The sequence below is a fragment of the Leptopilina boulardi genome, unplaced genomic scaffold (assembly GCF_019393585.1).
Source record: "Leptopilina boulardi isolate dan_hultmark-lab unplaced genomic scaffold, ZJU_Lbou_2.1 LbouV2_202, whole genome shotgun sequence".
NCBI lineage: Eukaryota > Metazoa > Arthropoda > Insecta > Hymenoptera > Figitidae > Leptopilina > Leptopilina boulardi.
In genome coordinates this window covers 2,991,780-3,005,965 of record NW_026137755.1, presented here as the reverse complement: position 1 = coordinate 3,005,965, position 14,186 = coordinate 2,991,780, and the positions used below count along the sequence as shown (strand labels likewise).

Below are 14,186 nucleotides of genomic sequence, written 5' to 3'. Positions count from 1 at the left end.
CTGCTGTAGGCCTGGTGTAAGATGTTGTGCTGTGTGGGTAGTTAATAATTTAAATAATTAATATTTTATTGATTAAAAGTGTAATGGAATAAAAAAATTACATTTTTTAAAAATTAATTTCTTTTAAAATGAATAAAATAACTTGTCAGTTTTTAAATATAAATGTCCCTTTCTATAGGAAAGTGTATACTCAATAATATTACTTAGGGTTTGAGGACCCATTTTATTATTTTATTCTGTTCCGTGTGACTTTTCATGAATTTTACTATGGTTATATCTGAGTTTGAAGTGACTCACTGTTATCGTGCTGTGACCTCTGCTGCTGTTTATAATGCTTTGTGGAACTTAGGGTTAAAAATGACCTTAACGACAGAATATCTCATGTATAAACAACAGTTTCCATATTATACCTTCTACATTTTAATTGAAAATAATATCTTTAAAAAGAAAAAATTCACAATTCAATACAAAAAATTTATATTAATTAAATTAAAATTGAAAAAATTATTATAATAATCGATAATTTTATTATATCCAGAATATTTTTTTTTTAATTTCATAATAATCATTAAAATTACCTATACACAGTAGGTATATGATAAGTAGAATAATGTCAGTGCCCGTTTTTCAAATTCCAAAAACACAAATTTTATCTCCATTTGATGAGAAATTCGTGACGACGAACTCGATTTTAAATTTAAAATTATCCTTCCCGGATAATAAAATTTCTAATAATTTAGAATGCAAAAGGTAAATAAATTTCACACTTTTAAGAGTCAATTTTTATTTCTTCATGTAGATTTTTTTTATAATTTAGAAGAAAAAATTTTCTTTAGTATGTTTAAAACAAAATTTTTATTTTAGAAAACTAAATTATTACATATATAATAATAAATTTTACTTTAAAATAATAATTTTTAATGATTTGTATTTTTAGGCCTGTAACAAGTATTGAACCTGAATTATTGCAGTTGGAAAATCTTTTTGTCGAGAATTCGAAGAAAAGTAAGAGAGGATTTCGCCGAAACAGGAAATCCTGTAAACCTTATGTTTGTCAAAAAAATAGACTTTCGAATTCGGATGACGAGAATTTTTGGCGAGTTGCAATGATTCATTTTGATGCTACTGAAAATAAAGGAAAATTCTTTCCAAGGTAAATAAAATTCTTCATATTATTTGCAGTTGATTGAAGAATTCTATTCATATACAATTTTTTTTTAGAAAAATGGAAGATATCGATGTTGTGGAGATGGAAAATTTGGAGGAAAATTGTGATTCAGAAGACATGAGTGAGGAAAATATTTTTTCTGGAAATATAACTGTGACAATTAAAGATAAGCCAGTTATTGAGTCGAAAGAAGAAATTTTTAAAATTTTGAGAAAAGCATTTGAATCTTTTAAAATTAATGCTCAGGAAGGTCGACGACTTCAAGAATTGAAGACAAAGGTTCAAGAGAAAATATCGATGAAACGATTAAGAAGGTATTACTAAAATTATTTAAAAAAAAACAAAAAAATTTTACCTATCTTCAGTTTGAATTTGAAAAAAAAACATTTTTGACATATTTTATTACCTATTTTTGTTTGCATTTGAAAGAAAATATTAATTTTTTTAAAAAGATGTTTCGACGCCTGGAGAATTCGGGTCACAAATTTGAAGGCCTTGGATAAAAAGAAGAAGGAAAGTCGTGAATTATCCAACGACAGAAAAATTGAACTCTTTATTAATGCAATTGCCGAGAAACAAAGACAATCGAGAAGATTGAGAAAATGTACATCTTCATCATCTCCAAGAACAATGGAATCAAAACGAAATTTACACTGCAAAAGTGCTCCCGATAAAATAATTGACAACGATTCTAATATATCAAAAAATTATAAATCATCACAATTTGACTTGAATAAATCAAATTTCCATCAGACAAGACTGCAAATTCAACGAAAAATAATCGAAGAACAAAGAATGAAATTGGCTCTACAAAATAAAATTATTGAGGATCTGAAATTAAAAGAAATTAATAGGGAAACTAAAAAAGCTCATCGTGATACAATTGATGCCACTCGGGATGCTTTAACTTTCTGTGAAAGGAACACAAGAAGATCATTAATTTCTCTCATGAAGGAACCGAGCTGCAGGTACGTTTTCCCCTTCTCTCGTTCATTTTTAACTTATAAAAAAGAAATTTTTTTAATACTTTATTTTATATATTTTTTATGTATTAATTGAAGGAGAACAATTTTCTAAAAGTACATGTTTTTTTTCAAAGAGCTGAATATGCAGAGACTCTGCAAGTGCCAGGAACGCCCGATTTTTTGATAAGAATGGAAGCGAGAGCAGAAGCGCGAAGGGAACGTGTACGAAAATCCGAAGAAGCTCGAATGAAACGAATTGAAGAAGAACGAAGAAAAGAAAACGAATTACGAAAGAAAGAAGAAATCGAAAGAAAACGATTGCAACATGAAGTATGTCAATCAATTATTTTCTTAATTAATTTTCAAAACGTGTAGTAAAATTGTTCAATTTTTACAAATGCAAATAAATTAAATTTCTAAAAATTTTGTTATAAAATAGTAATTCAGTTAAATAAAAAGAAAAAAACAAATGTTCTAGGCACAAAAAGAGGCCAAAAGACTTCGTGAAGAGCGAGAGGAGAAGCGAATTCTCGAAATCGAGAGAGCAACATTTCTCAACGAAAGAGCTGATAATTTCTATCGACTATTTCTTCTTCGTCGATTTATTTTTCACCCTCTTCTCGCTCTCCTACATGAAAAACAAGTGTTTTTCATCAAAGCAGTAAATCACAACAATAACAAACTTGTAAGAAAATTTTTTTCCGCTTGGAAATTGGAAATTGATCAACAACGTGCAATTAAAGAGGAATTAGCAATTTCCGTATACAAACGAAATTTATTATGGTCGTCATTTGTCAATTGGCTAAAATACACTTGTCATGAGAGACAAAAATATCACGTAGCCAGTGATTTTCACGACTTAAAAATTGTATCAAAAATTTTTAAAATTTGGCAAATACAAACGATGAAATCCAATATTTTGAACAAGAAAAATGAGCAAATTGCACGCGATCATTGCGACATAAAATTAAAGATGAAATTTTTTTACCTATGGATGAGATTTCCTGAAATATCTAATGAAATCAAAGAGAGCGAAAAGCAAAAACGAAAGTGGCGAGAATTGATCCAAAGAGTAATTCCCGATTTTGATCCTAGACATCGGGGAGTTGCAATTGATGACTAACAAAAAAAAATATACTCCTCTTTTATAATCATCTAGTAATTAAGATTAACGTAATTATAAAAGCTATTTTTACAGTCGTAGAAAATAAGGAATTTTTTATGTGCAATAAACAAAAGTTAGCAATCGATTAGTATTTATTGCAATAATCATACACAATGGTCACTTTATCGCTTTATCACAGTTATTACGATGAAAAATGTTCACATTGTTTTTATATATTAAAAGTACACATTAAGAAAAGTAATCGAAGAAAAATGAGATCACTAAAAATTCACAATTTGCCTGCATTTTAAATATATGAGCATCGAAGATAATATTTTTTTTTACAAGTCAAATTGTAACGACTATCTTTTTCCCTTTATCATTTATCGACATTTTCCTAAGTTTACTTAAATATATATATATATGTATATGTATAAATATTTGTGATATGTGATGAAATGATTTCGATTTCGCTTCAAATATACGGAAAATATTTAATTTATTAAACGTAAATTTCTGCTTTAAAAAAATGATAAATACATATAAGACGAGTAAATTTATTTCCTTAAATAACAATTATAATGCATAAGAAAAATAAATAATGAACACAAAAATAAATAAATTATAATTTAATCGACAACAACATAAATTTGTGTGTGCTTTCTAATAAAATTTTAAAAAATAAAATAAAATAAGTACCTGTTTGTTCACAATTAAAATTGAATAAATTTTTTTAAATTATTAACTTTTTTCCACGACTCTTAATTTTTGCTTTCAATTAATAATATTTCTCAAGATTTTTATTTCAGTTTCCTTTTTTTTATTTTTAAAAATAATTTAAAGAATAATGTTTAATTCTTTTTAAACTGTGAAAAATATTAAAATTGAGGCAGTAAAAAAATATGAATCCCGATAATAATCATATGAGAAAAATGAAAATTATGATTGTACTTAATGGTCTTATCATAAGGACGATATATTACAAATATTACGGGGGAAATTTTTATAACAATTTCCTATTTCACTTTCATAATTCAATTTTACAATCACATTATTTGTTACGCATATTCATAAAATACTGTTTAAATGTGTGAAACGTTTTTTCTAAACGCTTTCCATTGTTGTGTGTGTGTGTTTGTGTGTGTGCGCACAGAAATTATAAATATTCTAATTTAATTTACTAATAAATTCTGTACAAATATCAGTTTTTTTTTGCTAAGCAGTGAAACAATTCAAAAAGTGAATCTTTTAACACCATTTGGCAAATTAGCTATCAGCCTATACAACAAAAAAAAACAACAAAAAAAGCACAATAATTATAACAGATCTTAAGAACTCTCAATTTCCAGTCTCTATTTATGAATTAAATATTTGTTGCTGATAAAAACAAATTAAAAAGATATTTAATTTCTAGCAGCTTCTTATTCTTTTTTTTCTCAGTCAAAAATGGCTCTCTCTCTCTCTCTCTCTCTCTCTCTTTATTTCACACACAGTTTTGGTCTATATAAAATTAGATTTCATCTCAAAAAAAAGGACGAAATCGAATTTTTTCTACGCAGCTTCAAATTAATGAAACAAAATGAATTCTTCATCTAAGTATCTAATTGCATATTAAAACACTAAAAAATTTGATGTTACATTTTTTTAAAAAATGTTGAATTTTTAAACAAAGAATAAAATACCTAGTTATATTTTACAGCAAAAGAGTCGGGACACACTCTTTAGCATTCCATCGTCGCAACGACTCTCCATTCCTAGGTTGCGCCTCTCATTTGACGTTGTTCCGAGATATATGAGCCAAAGGTGATAAAATAAATAACATGTAATGACTAGACCGACAAGTAAACTGTAAATCGACGAAATAAAACAAACTGCTATGCTGCAATTAAACAAAAAAATTATGTTTTTTTTTAATTTCTATTATAAAGGGCTTGCCTCATTTTTTCCAAATTCCAAATTAAATTCTCTAGATTTAAAGAAAGTTCTTTAATTATATAAACAGAAAAGCAATTTAAAATACGTACTCTATTTCTTGATAGACATCACTGCAATCATCTGGTAGTAAAACAGTTCCGATCAAAATAAACGGATGACAAACAGTGGTCATCGTCAAATTTGAACCATATATAAAAGCAATCGCAGAAAAAAATAGACAAGCCAGATACCATCGTAAATTACTGACACCTATGCAGCAATCCAACCTAAATCAGATAAATAAGTTATTAAAATTAATATTTTGTTCTTTAAATTTGAATTCTATTATTGTAAATAAAAAGTATTTTTTAATTCTACAAAAATGGGTGTAAAATTAACAATGGTTACTGTTTTCTAGATTAAAAAAATTAAATTGTTTTCCAGAAAAATAAACAATTACCATTTGCAATGATATTCTCTTCCGAGAATGCACGTTTGACAAACACGGCAATGAAATGCTTTTGGTGGCGTGCGTCGCCTGCAACTGGGGCATAATTCACCGCTTCCTTCACCAAGTTCCAAACCCTGAATATAATTTCCATCCTGAATGAATTGATCAGCTAATGTTCGTGTTTTATATCCACAAGCTAAACCACTAAAAACGCAAACAATAAAAACTAAATTTTCCTCTGGTAAAATTTCAAGCAATGGCACAACACTCCACTCAAAGACAAGCATCATCATAAGCACACTCGTCACTGTCCACATAAAAAAAAATTTTGTTCTCAATATAAATCGTAAAAAATTATGATGAAGATAATAAATAAGCGGTGGTGTTATTAGGAATATTGCAGCGGTACATAAGAGTGATTGTGCGGCAATAACCGTTAAAATTGGTATCATAAAAATCGGAATTACTGCATCGACGGAAATTTGTTTAGCACCACCATTCCATGCACAATGATTACGAAATCTTTCCCAAACGATCATTTTTTCATTGACAAAAGAATTATCAAGTACCGAAAAACAAATTAAATTAATTTCCCATATAAGTTAATAACATTTGTAGTAGTAAGAAAGCGGCAATGAACTACTGTGAACTACGAACTAAACGACAAATGATTGTTATTTAACTGTCAAATTTCAGGGTTGTGTATGTATGTACATGCTGCATTTCGAACGTTCCACCTGGGTTCTGAAACGTAAATTACGTTAATAGTTCCGTATGTATGAATGCACCCTTATAGTTTAAGTTAGACGTAATACCTTCCTCACCCTGTTTATCATCATTAACATTATGACCTTGGAAGTTTTTTTTTTTAAAGTTAGTTAAATTTTTGCTCAAATAAGTATAATATATATAACTCTATTCAGACACCTAAAAATCTAATTAAAACCTGTTAATTAACAACATGTAAGCCATTACTTAATTTCTGTCTCTCATAAAGGGACTGTTTTTAATTAAATCAAGATAAATAAAATTTGTCGTTGTGGCAGAAAATTATTAACAGGTTAGTTTTCTTATTCAGTGGAAAATGGCTTTGCAATTTTTGGTAAACCGGTTAAAAGCCTTATTTCTTCTTCTGCTTGGTGCATTTAGACGTGCCATGTGTTGTTTTCGACGAAGAAGAAGGTCTTCTTGTGATTCTATTCCTCTTTCTGCAGTTGGAGTAGTTCCTGACCTTCTCAATAATAGGGAAGTGAGTTTGATTATATGACTCCAAATTTGTGTACTTTTTGGTTTCCATTTGACAATGGCAACAATAAGTTTGTTTCGATTTTATATAACAATATTTTCTGTTATTATGTTTTTTTTATAATTTTAAACTCATTTTTTAATATTTACTTTGCCTCAAATTAAATTTATCTTTCTTACCAAATTGTATAATAATTATTATGTTCATATCGAATTTCTATTTTAAGGAATTAGTGCAATGGGAACAGTGGGAAGAAAATCCAGTCGTTATTGTTTCAAATAAACCGATAAATCCTATTCAGGAAAAAATAGACCAATACCGACAACAAGTATTCAAACCGCCATCTCCTGAAGAAGAACTACATCCAAACTTTTTCGAAGTAAGACATAATTTTTTCAAATAACATCAAGAGTTGATTATAATTCAATACAAAAAAATTGATTGCAGGACATGACTCCAAATATTACCAAACAAACCAAAATTTTAATTAGAGATAAGAAGTCTGAGAACGTGAACAACAGCTCGTCAAAATTCGAAATAATGACAGATCCGTTGCCAACGGTATGTTTAATTATTCGTTAATTTTCCTTTATAGTTTAATTCAAAAACCAATATTTGTAATGTATAATAATCGTTTCAAAACTTTGTTTAATTTTTTTTACATATATTTTCAAATTATTTTAAAAACTTTTGTCATGTATTAGAACGAGCTTAAAGAATGGGAAGAAAATGCGACTGGTTGGGAGGAAGAAACCGCTGAAGAATTCGGTGATCCTACAGAAGTTTTACGAGAGCAAAGGAAACGGGAGCGAGAACAACGACTATACGAGCAACAGCAGAAAAGATTAGAAAAACATCTGAGACCTCAATTGCTTGGTGCCAAAATAACTTCTTGATCATACGCTCATCATGATTTTTATCGGCACTACAATGAATTATCAAATTTTCCATCAATGGAACAGAAATATAAACATAAATGCAAAAAGAAACATGATATTCGCATATAAATGTAAAAATTTATGAGGAGTGCAAATTTGATAATTATCAAATTATTTAATTAATTACAAATAACAAATTTGAATCGCTCCTTTGCGAAGAAAAAGACTGCAGATAAATAACTCCGGTAAGTGATGATCACAATATTTTTTATTACCATGATAATAATCAAATTTCTACGTGACATTTGCATAAAAAAAATATTCATCAAACGCCTTGAGACATTTTACATAATTCATGTTTCATTGAACATTGATGCCAAACGAATAGAAATTTATAAATTTTATTTTGAGCACGAATAATAAAATATTTATGGCACGAATAGTGATATATTTTAGCACAAAATTGTTTCTTTTGGCAAGTTAAAAATGTTTTCACAAGAAAGCTTTAAAACAAGGTTTTTTAAAACTTTAAATTAACAAAAATTCAATTTCTTTAAAAATATTAAGTTTTTTTTAGGTTAAACTTGTTTTTCCCATGTTTGTAAGGACAGATAAAAATTGAAATGAAAAGTTTTATATGATTATAGCGTTACATAAAATACGCACTAAGTGTTCAGCTGTTTTTCGCTTTTAAATTAATTAAAATCTCTTAAAATTTTATCTTCAATATTATTATATACATAACATTTAAACAGTATTTTTTTAACTTCATTCTAGTCTTTTTTATTAATTGGATAATATTTGTAATTAATGATAATTTATTACGTTTAGAATGTAATTTATAAAATTGTTGGCAAAGAAATTTACTTGATTATGAGTAATATAAAACACATTCTATTGCTTCCATTTTATGTCACTTATTTTTATTTGAAAAGAATGGACGTTTAAGAAAAGCGAAAAAATAAGTTTTTATTGAAGTCATTTTCGTTTCAGAAATAATGTAAAAATATCAGCGTAATTTATATTAAAATATTGTTCACATTCCTTAAAAATGTCAATTTGTTTTTTGTTTACAAATTACATTGTTTATATTAATTTCTAAGGGTTATTGTATAAAATGTTCTTTAAATAGTTTACATTATAATAAAAAAGTTAATCTTGTCTGGAATTTCCATTTTAATTAAATTTTAATTAATTTGCTAAATATACCTAATCAATGAATAATAATTAATAAAATAATATCTGACTATTTTATACAGATATTCTTATTAATATTTATTTGTTTTATTCCTATTCTATTATTTTATTTCTTATTTAAATTAAAAAATTTAAATTCAAGCGCATTTTGATTTTCCCTCCAAAAATTCGCTACTTTCGATTGAGTTCAAATTCCTCCACTATTAAATTTATTTGTATCTTTTTCAAAGTTATAAAAAACATTTATTAACTAGAAAAAAATGTCAATTAATTTATTATTGATATTAATTGCAATATTTTAAATCTTCCTAAAGAGTAAATTATTGCAATTAATTAAAAAATAAATTGTGAATATCTATGAACAAAACTTCCACCAGATATCGCTAGTGACACTTTCCTCTTGCTCTGTTATGGCGGGAATAGTGAAATGGGAAACAACCGGAAATCCCAGTTTAGTGTGAATTTTGCTCGGCCGGCGATTGCGCGTGGTCCGTGGTTTCTGAATTTGGTGTCGCCTCGAAGATGGCGGATGCAGAACATCGAACAAAGGAGGATTCAACGTCGGCGTCAAAAGAAACGATGGTGAAGGAAGAAAAACGTGAGAACAGTTTGACAAATGGTGGTAAGGGCTCGGGGGACGATGCAGACAGTCTCGAGGAATTACCATTGGACATTGGGGAGCATTATTTAGTCCGTAGATCCGATGATTCTTGGCGTGAGTAAATCATAATTTTGAGTAAACCACTTCCATTCGTATTCGTTTCGATGCTTTGTTTCCCACCCCCCACCTCGGAAATATTCGACCGGTTCCGGTGCCGATCGCCGTTTCCACGCGGTTTGCTTGACCTATCATTTTTCTTTTCTTAATTTCTACTTGTTTACTGCAAACATGTACGAACAAGTTTTACAAAGGAATTTATCAATCAATTTTTTTCTGTTCCTACAGCCCTTGGGGCTTTAAAAAATTAAAGAATTGTTTCAAATATCACATTACGCAATAGTTTCATATATGGCATAATGTGTATACGTTTTATTTTTATTTTACTAGGAAAAATTGACACTTTTCTATCTTCTCATTGTTTTATTGATAAGAAAATTATTTTAAAAAATTGTTTACAATGAGTGATTTATTTTCTAATCATTTTTTAAAGCAATTGGTTTTAAGATATATGTGAATATTTTTAAAGTAATTAATTTTTAAATAATAGAAATATATGCTTCAGATAATTAATGTTGTTTTTTTTTTAATAACTTTAGATCCTGCCGAAATTATTCAAACACGTTATAATGAAGGGGAAAGTCATTATGAATATTATGTTCACTACGAAGGTTACAACAGACGATTGGATGAGTGGGTTCCGAGAGATAGAATTATGTCCAGTAGATTTGACATGAGCGATCGCTCGTGGAAAAATAGCGACAGAAATCCAGCGACTGATTTACTCGCAGATTCAACGGATCGAAAAATTACTAGAAATCAAAAAAGAAGACACGACGAAATTAATCACATACAAAAGGTTAACATTCCGAATAAGTAATTTGTTCTATTTATATTTAGAATTTTTTCACATATTTTGAAAATTTGTCATTTTTTTAATTGACAAAGTTACATTTTTATTTGCAATATTCATATAAATTTAATTTTTTTAGACTTATGCAGAAATGGATCCAACAACTGCGGCATTGGAAAAAGAACACGAGGCCATCACCAAAGTTAAATATATCGATAAAATACAAATAGGTAAGAGTTCATTTCTGTTTTTTCTGATAATTGTATTATATGAAGGAACCTCACGATTGTTAAAAGTGACCTTTCAGGTAAATATGAAATTGACACCTGGTACTTTAGTCCTTACCCGGAAGAATACGGCAAACAACCAAAACTTTGGATTTGTGAATACTGCCTCAAATATATGCGTTTAGAAAAGACTTATCGTTATCACATGGTAAGTTTTTTTTTTCAAACGAAAAATGAATTGTTTTTTATAAATTAATTTTGATTGTACTATTCTAGAGTGAATGCATACACAGACAACCAGTAGGAAAAGAAATTTATCGTAAAGGAACATTGAGCATTTGGGAAGTAGACGGAAGAGAGCACAAGATTTATTGTCAGAATTTGTGTTTACTTGCGAAATTATTCCTGGATCATAAAACATTGTACTTTGACGTGGAACCGTTTCTTTTCTACATCTTGTGTGAAGTTGATAAACACGGAGCACATATTGTTGGCTATTTTTCCAAAGAAAAAGAATCTCCGGATGGTAACAATGTTGCGTGCATTTTAACTCTCCCTCCATTTCAACGTCAAGGATATGGCAAATTGTTGATTGCCTTCAGTTATGAACTGAGTAGAATTGAGCAAGCTGTTGGCAGTCCCGAGAAACCGTTGAGCGATTTAGGAAAACTCTCTTACCGAAGTTATTGGAGTTGGATCCTTTTAGAGATTCTCCGCGATTTCAGGGGAACACTCAGCATCAAAGATTTAAGGTATAAAAAAAGGAGATTCTTTTCTTTTAAACAATAATCTTATTTAACAACATGTTTTATTTCTGTTTGGTTTGGTAATGAAAAAAAATACATATCTTATTTTGAAAAATTTTCATGTCACTCAGTTTTGTGTGAAAAAGTGGTTCCTGTAAAAAATATTTTGGTTTTAGTCATATGACGAGCATATCGCAGACGGACATAATATCGACACTTCAAAGTATGAACATGGTGAAATATTGGAAGGGGCAGCATGTCATTTGTGTGACACCGAAACTCGTTGAGGAACACATGAGGAGTAGTCAATACAAGAGGCCGAGATTAACAGTTGACAGTAGTGCTTTACGATGGGGTGCGCCATTAAGAAAAAACATTAAACCAGGAAAAAAATAGCGTGAAAATCTCACAGAATTTTTATTCTCAAATTTACAATTGTAAGCGTGCCTAGCGGACGAGTATCTTTGGCCAGATAATCGTGAGAAAATCTCAAAATCCATAGCGCTCGCTTTAATGAATTTCTTGCTGTTTCGACATGCCCGGTGACAAGAAAATAAAAGCAGGAAAAAATCATCATTCAATCGAGAAAAGAGTAAATTCTTGAAAGAATTTTAAACAACGATACGTGGCGAGGCTTTGTTTTTTTTTGTTCTTTATCACTCGTAATGAACAAAATTCTTTGAAATTGCTTCTTTTGTCACGTGTTTATATCTGTGCTTTGTAAAGTTTAAATGTTTTAATCACAGATTCCTTTAGTTTTTCTCTCTTAATTTAGTTTGATTAATCTTTTCAATTTTGTTTTCTGACCAAAAAGAGACCAGTTGTAAAGTCACGCGCGATTATTGCGCATCGCTCGTGGTAAAATTACAGATGGACGACTTTCTCACCCAGTATTACTGCGCAGTAGTGATTTTCTTGTATAAATCCATAACGAAATATGTTTTTCGTCAATAAAATGTCTGTCTTTTAGAAAATTTGTTTGTTTTTTTCAAAAAAATGCAATTTTTTCTAATTTATCGACAAAAGAGCTAGGAAAATTTTCTTACTTTTTCGAATCAAAGTCGAGAAGACATTCGGTGAGTTTCTTTTGCAAGCTCGACCGCATATTTTGCCGTTCCAGGAGCTGTAGAAACACCATAACCACCGTGACCATAATTATGTATTACCTGAAAATGCAAATTAAGAAAAAATAGTAAATTATTAAAATGAACAATAATAATTGTGGTAATTGGCGAGAGTGTTTACTTAAAAATAAATAATAATTAATTACTTACCATTTTTGCAACGAGTCCATTGGTAATGCGTTCCAATTCAACTCGTACGTGACCTTCACGATGAGGTCTTATTCCCGTTACGTGTCGTAAAACTTGAGCTTTTGATAATGATGGAAGCAACTTAAAACATCTTTCTCGAATGGCTGCTGCGTCGTAAGAACAAACTTCTCGATTAACTGATTCGAAAGATCGAATTCCGCCTAGAGTGCAAACCCCATTGAATCCAGGAATGATGTAAGTATCATTTTCCCCATAAAAAAAGGTTTTAATCCATGGAGCTTTCACCTGTAAATAGTGTAAATCATGTAATAAATTTAAAAAAAGGAAAGAACTTTTGAAAGAAAAAATAAGAAAATTTACTTTTGTAACTTGACCACGAATTGGAACCATGTGTCTATCATTACAAAGTTCCCGAGCTCCAAATCCTGAGCAATTAATTATCAGGTCGTATTCAATCAATTCTTTCAGTGTGTTGACAGTTTTTTCAATCGTAACAATTCCATTTGAATTTAATCTGAATAAAAAGTTTATTTACTTTTCAAATAATTAAAAATCAAATAAGTATTATTAAAATTGGAAAAAATTTACTTTTGTTTCGCCCATGGAAGATGGTTATTGGTTTCATTAAGAATCGTGGTAAAAAATGATCCATATTTCCAATTTCCTCCAACAAGTTGCAATTCTTCAGAAGTCACTTTTCTATAAATTGGAACTAGATTTTCCATCCACTGATTCTGATTTTACATAAGAAATTTAAATATCTTTTTTTCTGCATCATTAAAGTTTATCGAATCATCCAAAACTTATTAAGTTGAATTACAATCAATGTGGTATTTATAAATACTAACAAAAGAACTATTAATTATAATATACCTTTACAGCGTTTGGAGAAGAGTTAGCAAATATATAACCAGAAATATTTGTGATACCAGCTAAAGCAGCTTCATCTGATTTTCGAATATCATCGTAATAATCATAGGAATTTTTGATCCATTTCCTAAAATATAACAAAAATTACAATAACAGTATAATTAATAAAAAAAATAAAATATAATAAAAATCCAATTGGATTATGAAACACACGCCATTATAAGCCTTTTTATCAGTGAATTACCAAGTTATCGCATCAGAGGGTCCAGAAAACGATGCTCCAACTCGAAAAATACCTGCGGCAACATGACTTGTTGTATCTTGGAAACTAGTAGCAAAAATTGTAATTTTTGAATCTCTAAACTCGTTCTGGAAATTAAGGGCTGTGGATAAACCGACGATTCCACCACCTACAACCGCTACATTCATTTTTTATTTCAATTAAATTAATTGACTTTATCTATATGCCAATACGGAAAAAACACTCGTATTTAATTGCACAAAATGATTCATTCGCAAAGAATGATTAATAAAGATGCGCGCGAGTTTTAAATAAGATGCACAGAAACTTGAAATAAATTTATTCCACTAAAAATAAATCGTTCTAAAATAATAAAAAAGTATTAATTAATAA

General features: G+C 29.1%; 5 protein-coding genes across 6 annotated transcripts; 3 read left to right on the top strand and 2 right to left on the bottom strand.

Moving 5' to 3' along the window:
- Positions 1 to 254: 254 nt before the first annotated feature.
- LOC127278298 (coiled-coil domain-containing protein 191) lies at positions 255 to 3,821 on the top strand. The gene is made up of 6 exons (XM_051299944.1): positions 255 to 750; positions 938 to 1,153; positions 1,222 to 1,482; positions 1,621 to 2,136; positions 2,268 to 2,463; positions 2,612 to 3,821. The coding sequence occupies exons 1-6, from the start codon at positions 596 to 598 to the stop codon at positions 3,254 to 3,256; spliced, it is 1,989 nt and encodes a 662-aa protein (XP_051155901.1). The 5' UTR covers positions 255 to 595; the 3' UTR covers positions 3,257 to 3,821.
- An 888-nt stretch (positions 3,822 to 4,709) lies between these two features.
- Positions 4,710 to 6,288, bottom strand: LOC127278299 (palmitoyltransferase ZDHHC23-B). Its single transcript, XM_051299945.1, has 3 exons — positions 5,613 to 6,288; positions 5,263 to 5,439; positions 4,710 to 5,117 (listed from the first exon to the last, which is right to left on the bottom strand). The coding sequence occupies exons 1-3, from the start codon at positions 6,140 to 6,142 to the stop codon at positions 4,925 to 4,927; spliced, it is 900 nt and encodes a 299-aa protein (XP_051155902.1). The 5' UTR covers positions 6,143 to 6,288; the 3' UTR covers positions 4,710 to 4,924.
- A 147-nt stretch (positions 6,289 to 6,435) lies between these two features.
- LOC127278296 (receptor-binding cancer antigen expressed on SiSo cells) lies at positions 6,436 to 8,888 on the top strand. 2 transcript variants are annotated; one of them, XM_051299942.1, is made up of 5 exons: positions 6,436 to 6,566; positions 6,682 to 6,852; positions 7,076 to 7,228; positions 7,297 to 7,410; positions 7,554 to 8,888. In XM_051299942.1, the coding sequence occupies exons 2-5, from the start codon at positions 6,688 to 6,690 to the stop codon at positions 7,743 to 7,745; spliced, it is 624 nt and encodes a 207-aa protein (XP_051155899.1). In that variant the 5' UTR covers positions 6,436 to 6,566; positions 6,682 to 6,687; the 3' UTR covers positions 7,746 to 8,888. The 2 variants fall into 2 exon arrangements, with proteins under 2 accessions (XP_051155899.1, XP_051155900.1); XM_051299943.1 differs by having other exon boundaries at positions 6,444 to 6,663; positions 6,753 to 6,852.
- A 488-nt stretch (positions 8,889 to 9,376) lies between these two features.
- Positions 9,377 to 12,382, top strand: LOC127278294 (histone acetyltransferase KAT8-like). The gene is made up of 6 exons (XM_051299940.1): positions 9,377 to 9,639; positions 10,182 to 10,441; positions 10,575 to 10,665; positions 10,743 to 10,870; positions 10,939 to 11,414; positions 11,585 to 12,382. Exons 1-6 carry the CDS (start codon positions 9,447 to 9,449, stop codon positions 11,802 to 11,804), a joined length of 1,368 nt encoding a protein of 455 aa, XP_051155897.1. The 5' UTR covers positions 9,377 to 9,446; the 3' UTR covers positions 11,805 to 12,382.
- Positions 11,454 to 14,117, bottom strand: LOC127278295 (D-aspartate oxidase). The gene is made up of 7 exons (XM_051299941.1): positions 13,797 to 14,117; positions 13,556 to 13,679; positions 13,271 to 13,416; positions 13,043 to 13,196; positions 12,683 to 12,967; positions 12,455 to 12,574; positions 11,454 to 11,560 (listed from the first exon to the last, which is right to left on the bottom strand). The coding sequence occupies exons 1-6, from the start codon at positions 13,979 to 13,981 to the stop codon at positions 12,464 to 12,466; spliced, it is 1,005 nt and encodes a 334-aa protein (XP_051155898.1). The 5' UTR covers positions 13,982 to 14,117; the 3' UTR covers positions 11,454 to 11,560; positions 12,455 to 12,463.
- Positions 14,118 to 14,186: the final 69 nt, after the last annotated feature.

Bases quoted from the DNA above. Each gene is read 5' to 3' on its own strand.
- LOC127278298 (XM_051299944.1), top strand. From the start codon at position 596: ATGATAAGTAGAATAATGTCAGTGCCCGTTTTTCAAATTCCAAAAACA. The intron at 2,137-2,267 runs GTACGTTTTCCC...TTTTTTTCAAAG, and splicing joins ATGAAGGAACCGAGCTGCAG to AGCTGAATATGCAGAGACTC. The intron at 2,464-2,611 runs GTATGTCAATCA...CAAATGTTCTAG, and splicing joins GAAAACGATTGCAACATGAA to GCACAAAAAGAGGCCAAAAG.
- LOC127278299 (XM_051299945.1), bottom strand. From the start codon at position 6,142: ATGATCGTTTGGGAAAGATTTCGTAATCATTGTGCATGGAATGGTGGT. The intron at 5,440-5,612 runs GTAATTGTTTAT...TATCTGATTTAG, and splicing joins AGAGAATATCATTGCAAATG to GTTGGATTGCTGCATAGGTG. The intron at 5,118-5,262 runs GTACGTATTTTA...GTTTAATTGCAG, and splicing joins GATGTCTATCAAGAAATAGA to CATAGCAGTTTGTTTTATTT.
- LOC127278296 (XM_051299942.1), top strand. From the start codon at position 6,688: ATGGCTTTGCAATTTTTGGTAAACCGGTTAAAAGCCTTATTTCTTCTT. The intron at 6,853-7,075 runs GTGAGTTTGATT...TTCTATTTTAAG, and splicing joins ACCTTCTCAATAATAGGGAA to GAATTAGTGCAATGGGAACA. The intron at 7,229-7,296 runs GTAAGACATAAT...AATTGATTGCAG, and splicing joins TACATCCAAACTTTTTCGAA to GACATGACTCCAAATATTAC.
- LOC127278294 (XM_051299940.1), top strand. From the start codon at position 9,447: ATGGCGGATGCAGAACATCGAACAAAGGAGGATTCAACGTCGGCGTCA. The intron at 10,666-10,742 runs GTAAGAGTTCAT...GTGACCTTTCAG, and splicing joins TATCGATAAAATACAAATAG to GTAAATATGAAATTGACACC. The intron at 11,415-11,584 runs GTATAAAAAAAG...TTTTGGTTTTAG, and splicing joins CTCAGCATCAAAGATTTAAG to TCATATGACGAGCATATCGC.
- LOC127278295 (XM_051299941.1), bottom strand. From the start codon at position 13,981: ATGAATGTAGCGGTTGTAGGTGGTGGAATCGTCGGTTTATCCACAGCC. The intron at 13,417-13,555 runs GTATATTATAAT...ATGTAAAATCAG, and splicing joins CTTCTCCAAACGCTGTAAAG to AATCAGTGGATGGAAAATCT. The intron at 12,575-12,682 runs GTAAGTAATTAA...TTGCATTTTCAG, and splicing joins ATGGACTCGTTGCAAAAATG to GTAATACATAATTATGGTCA.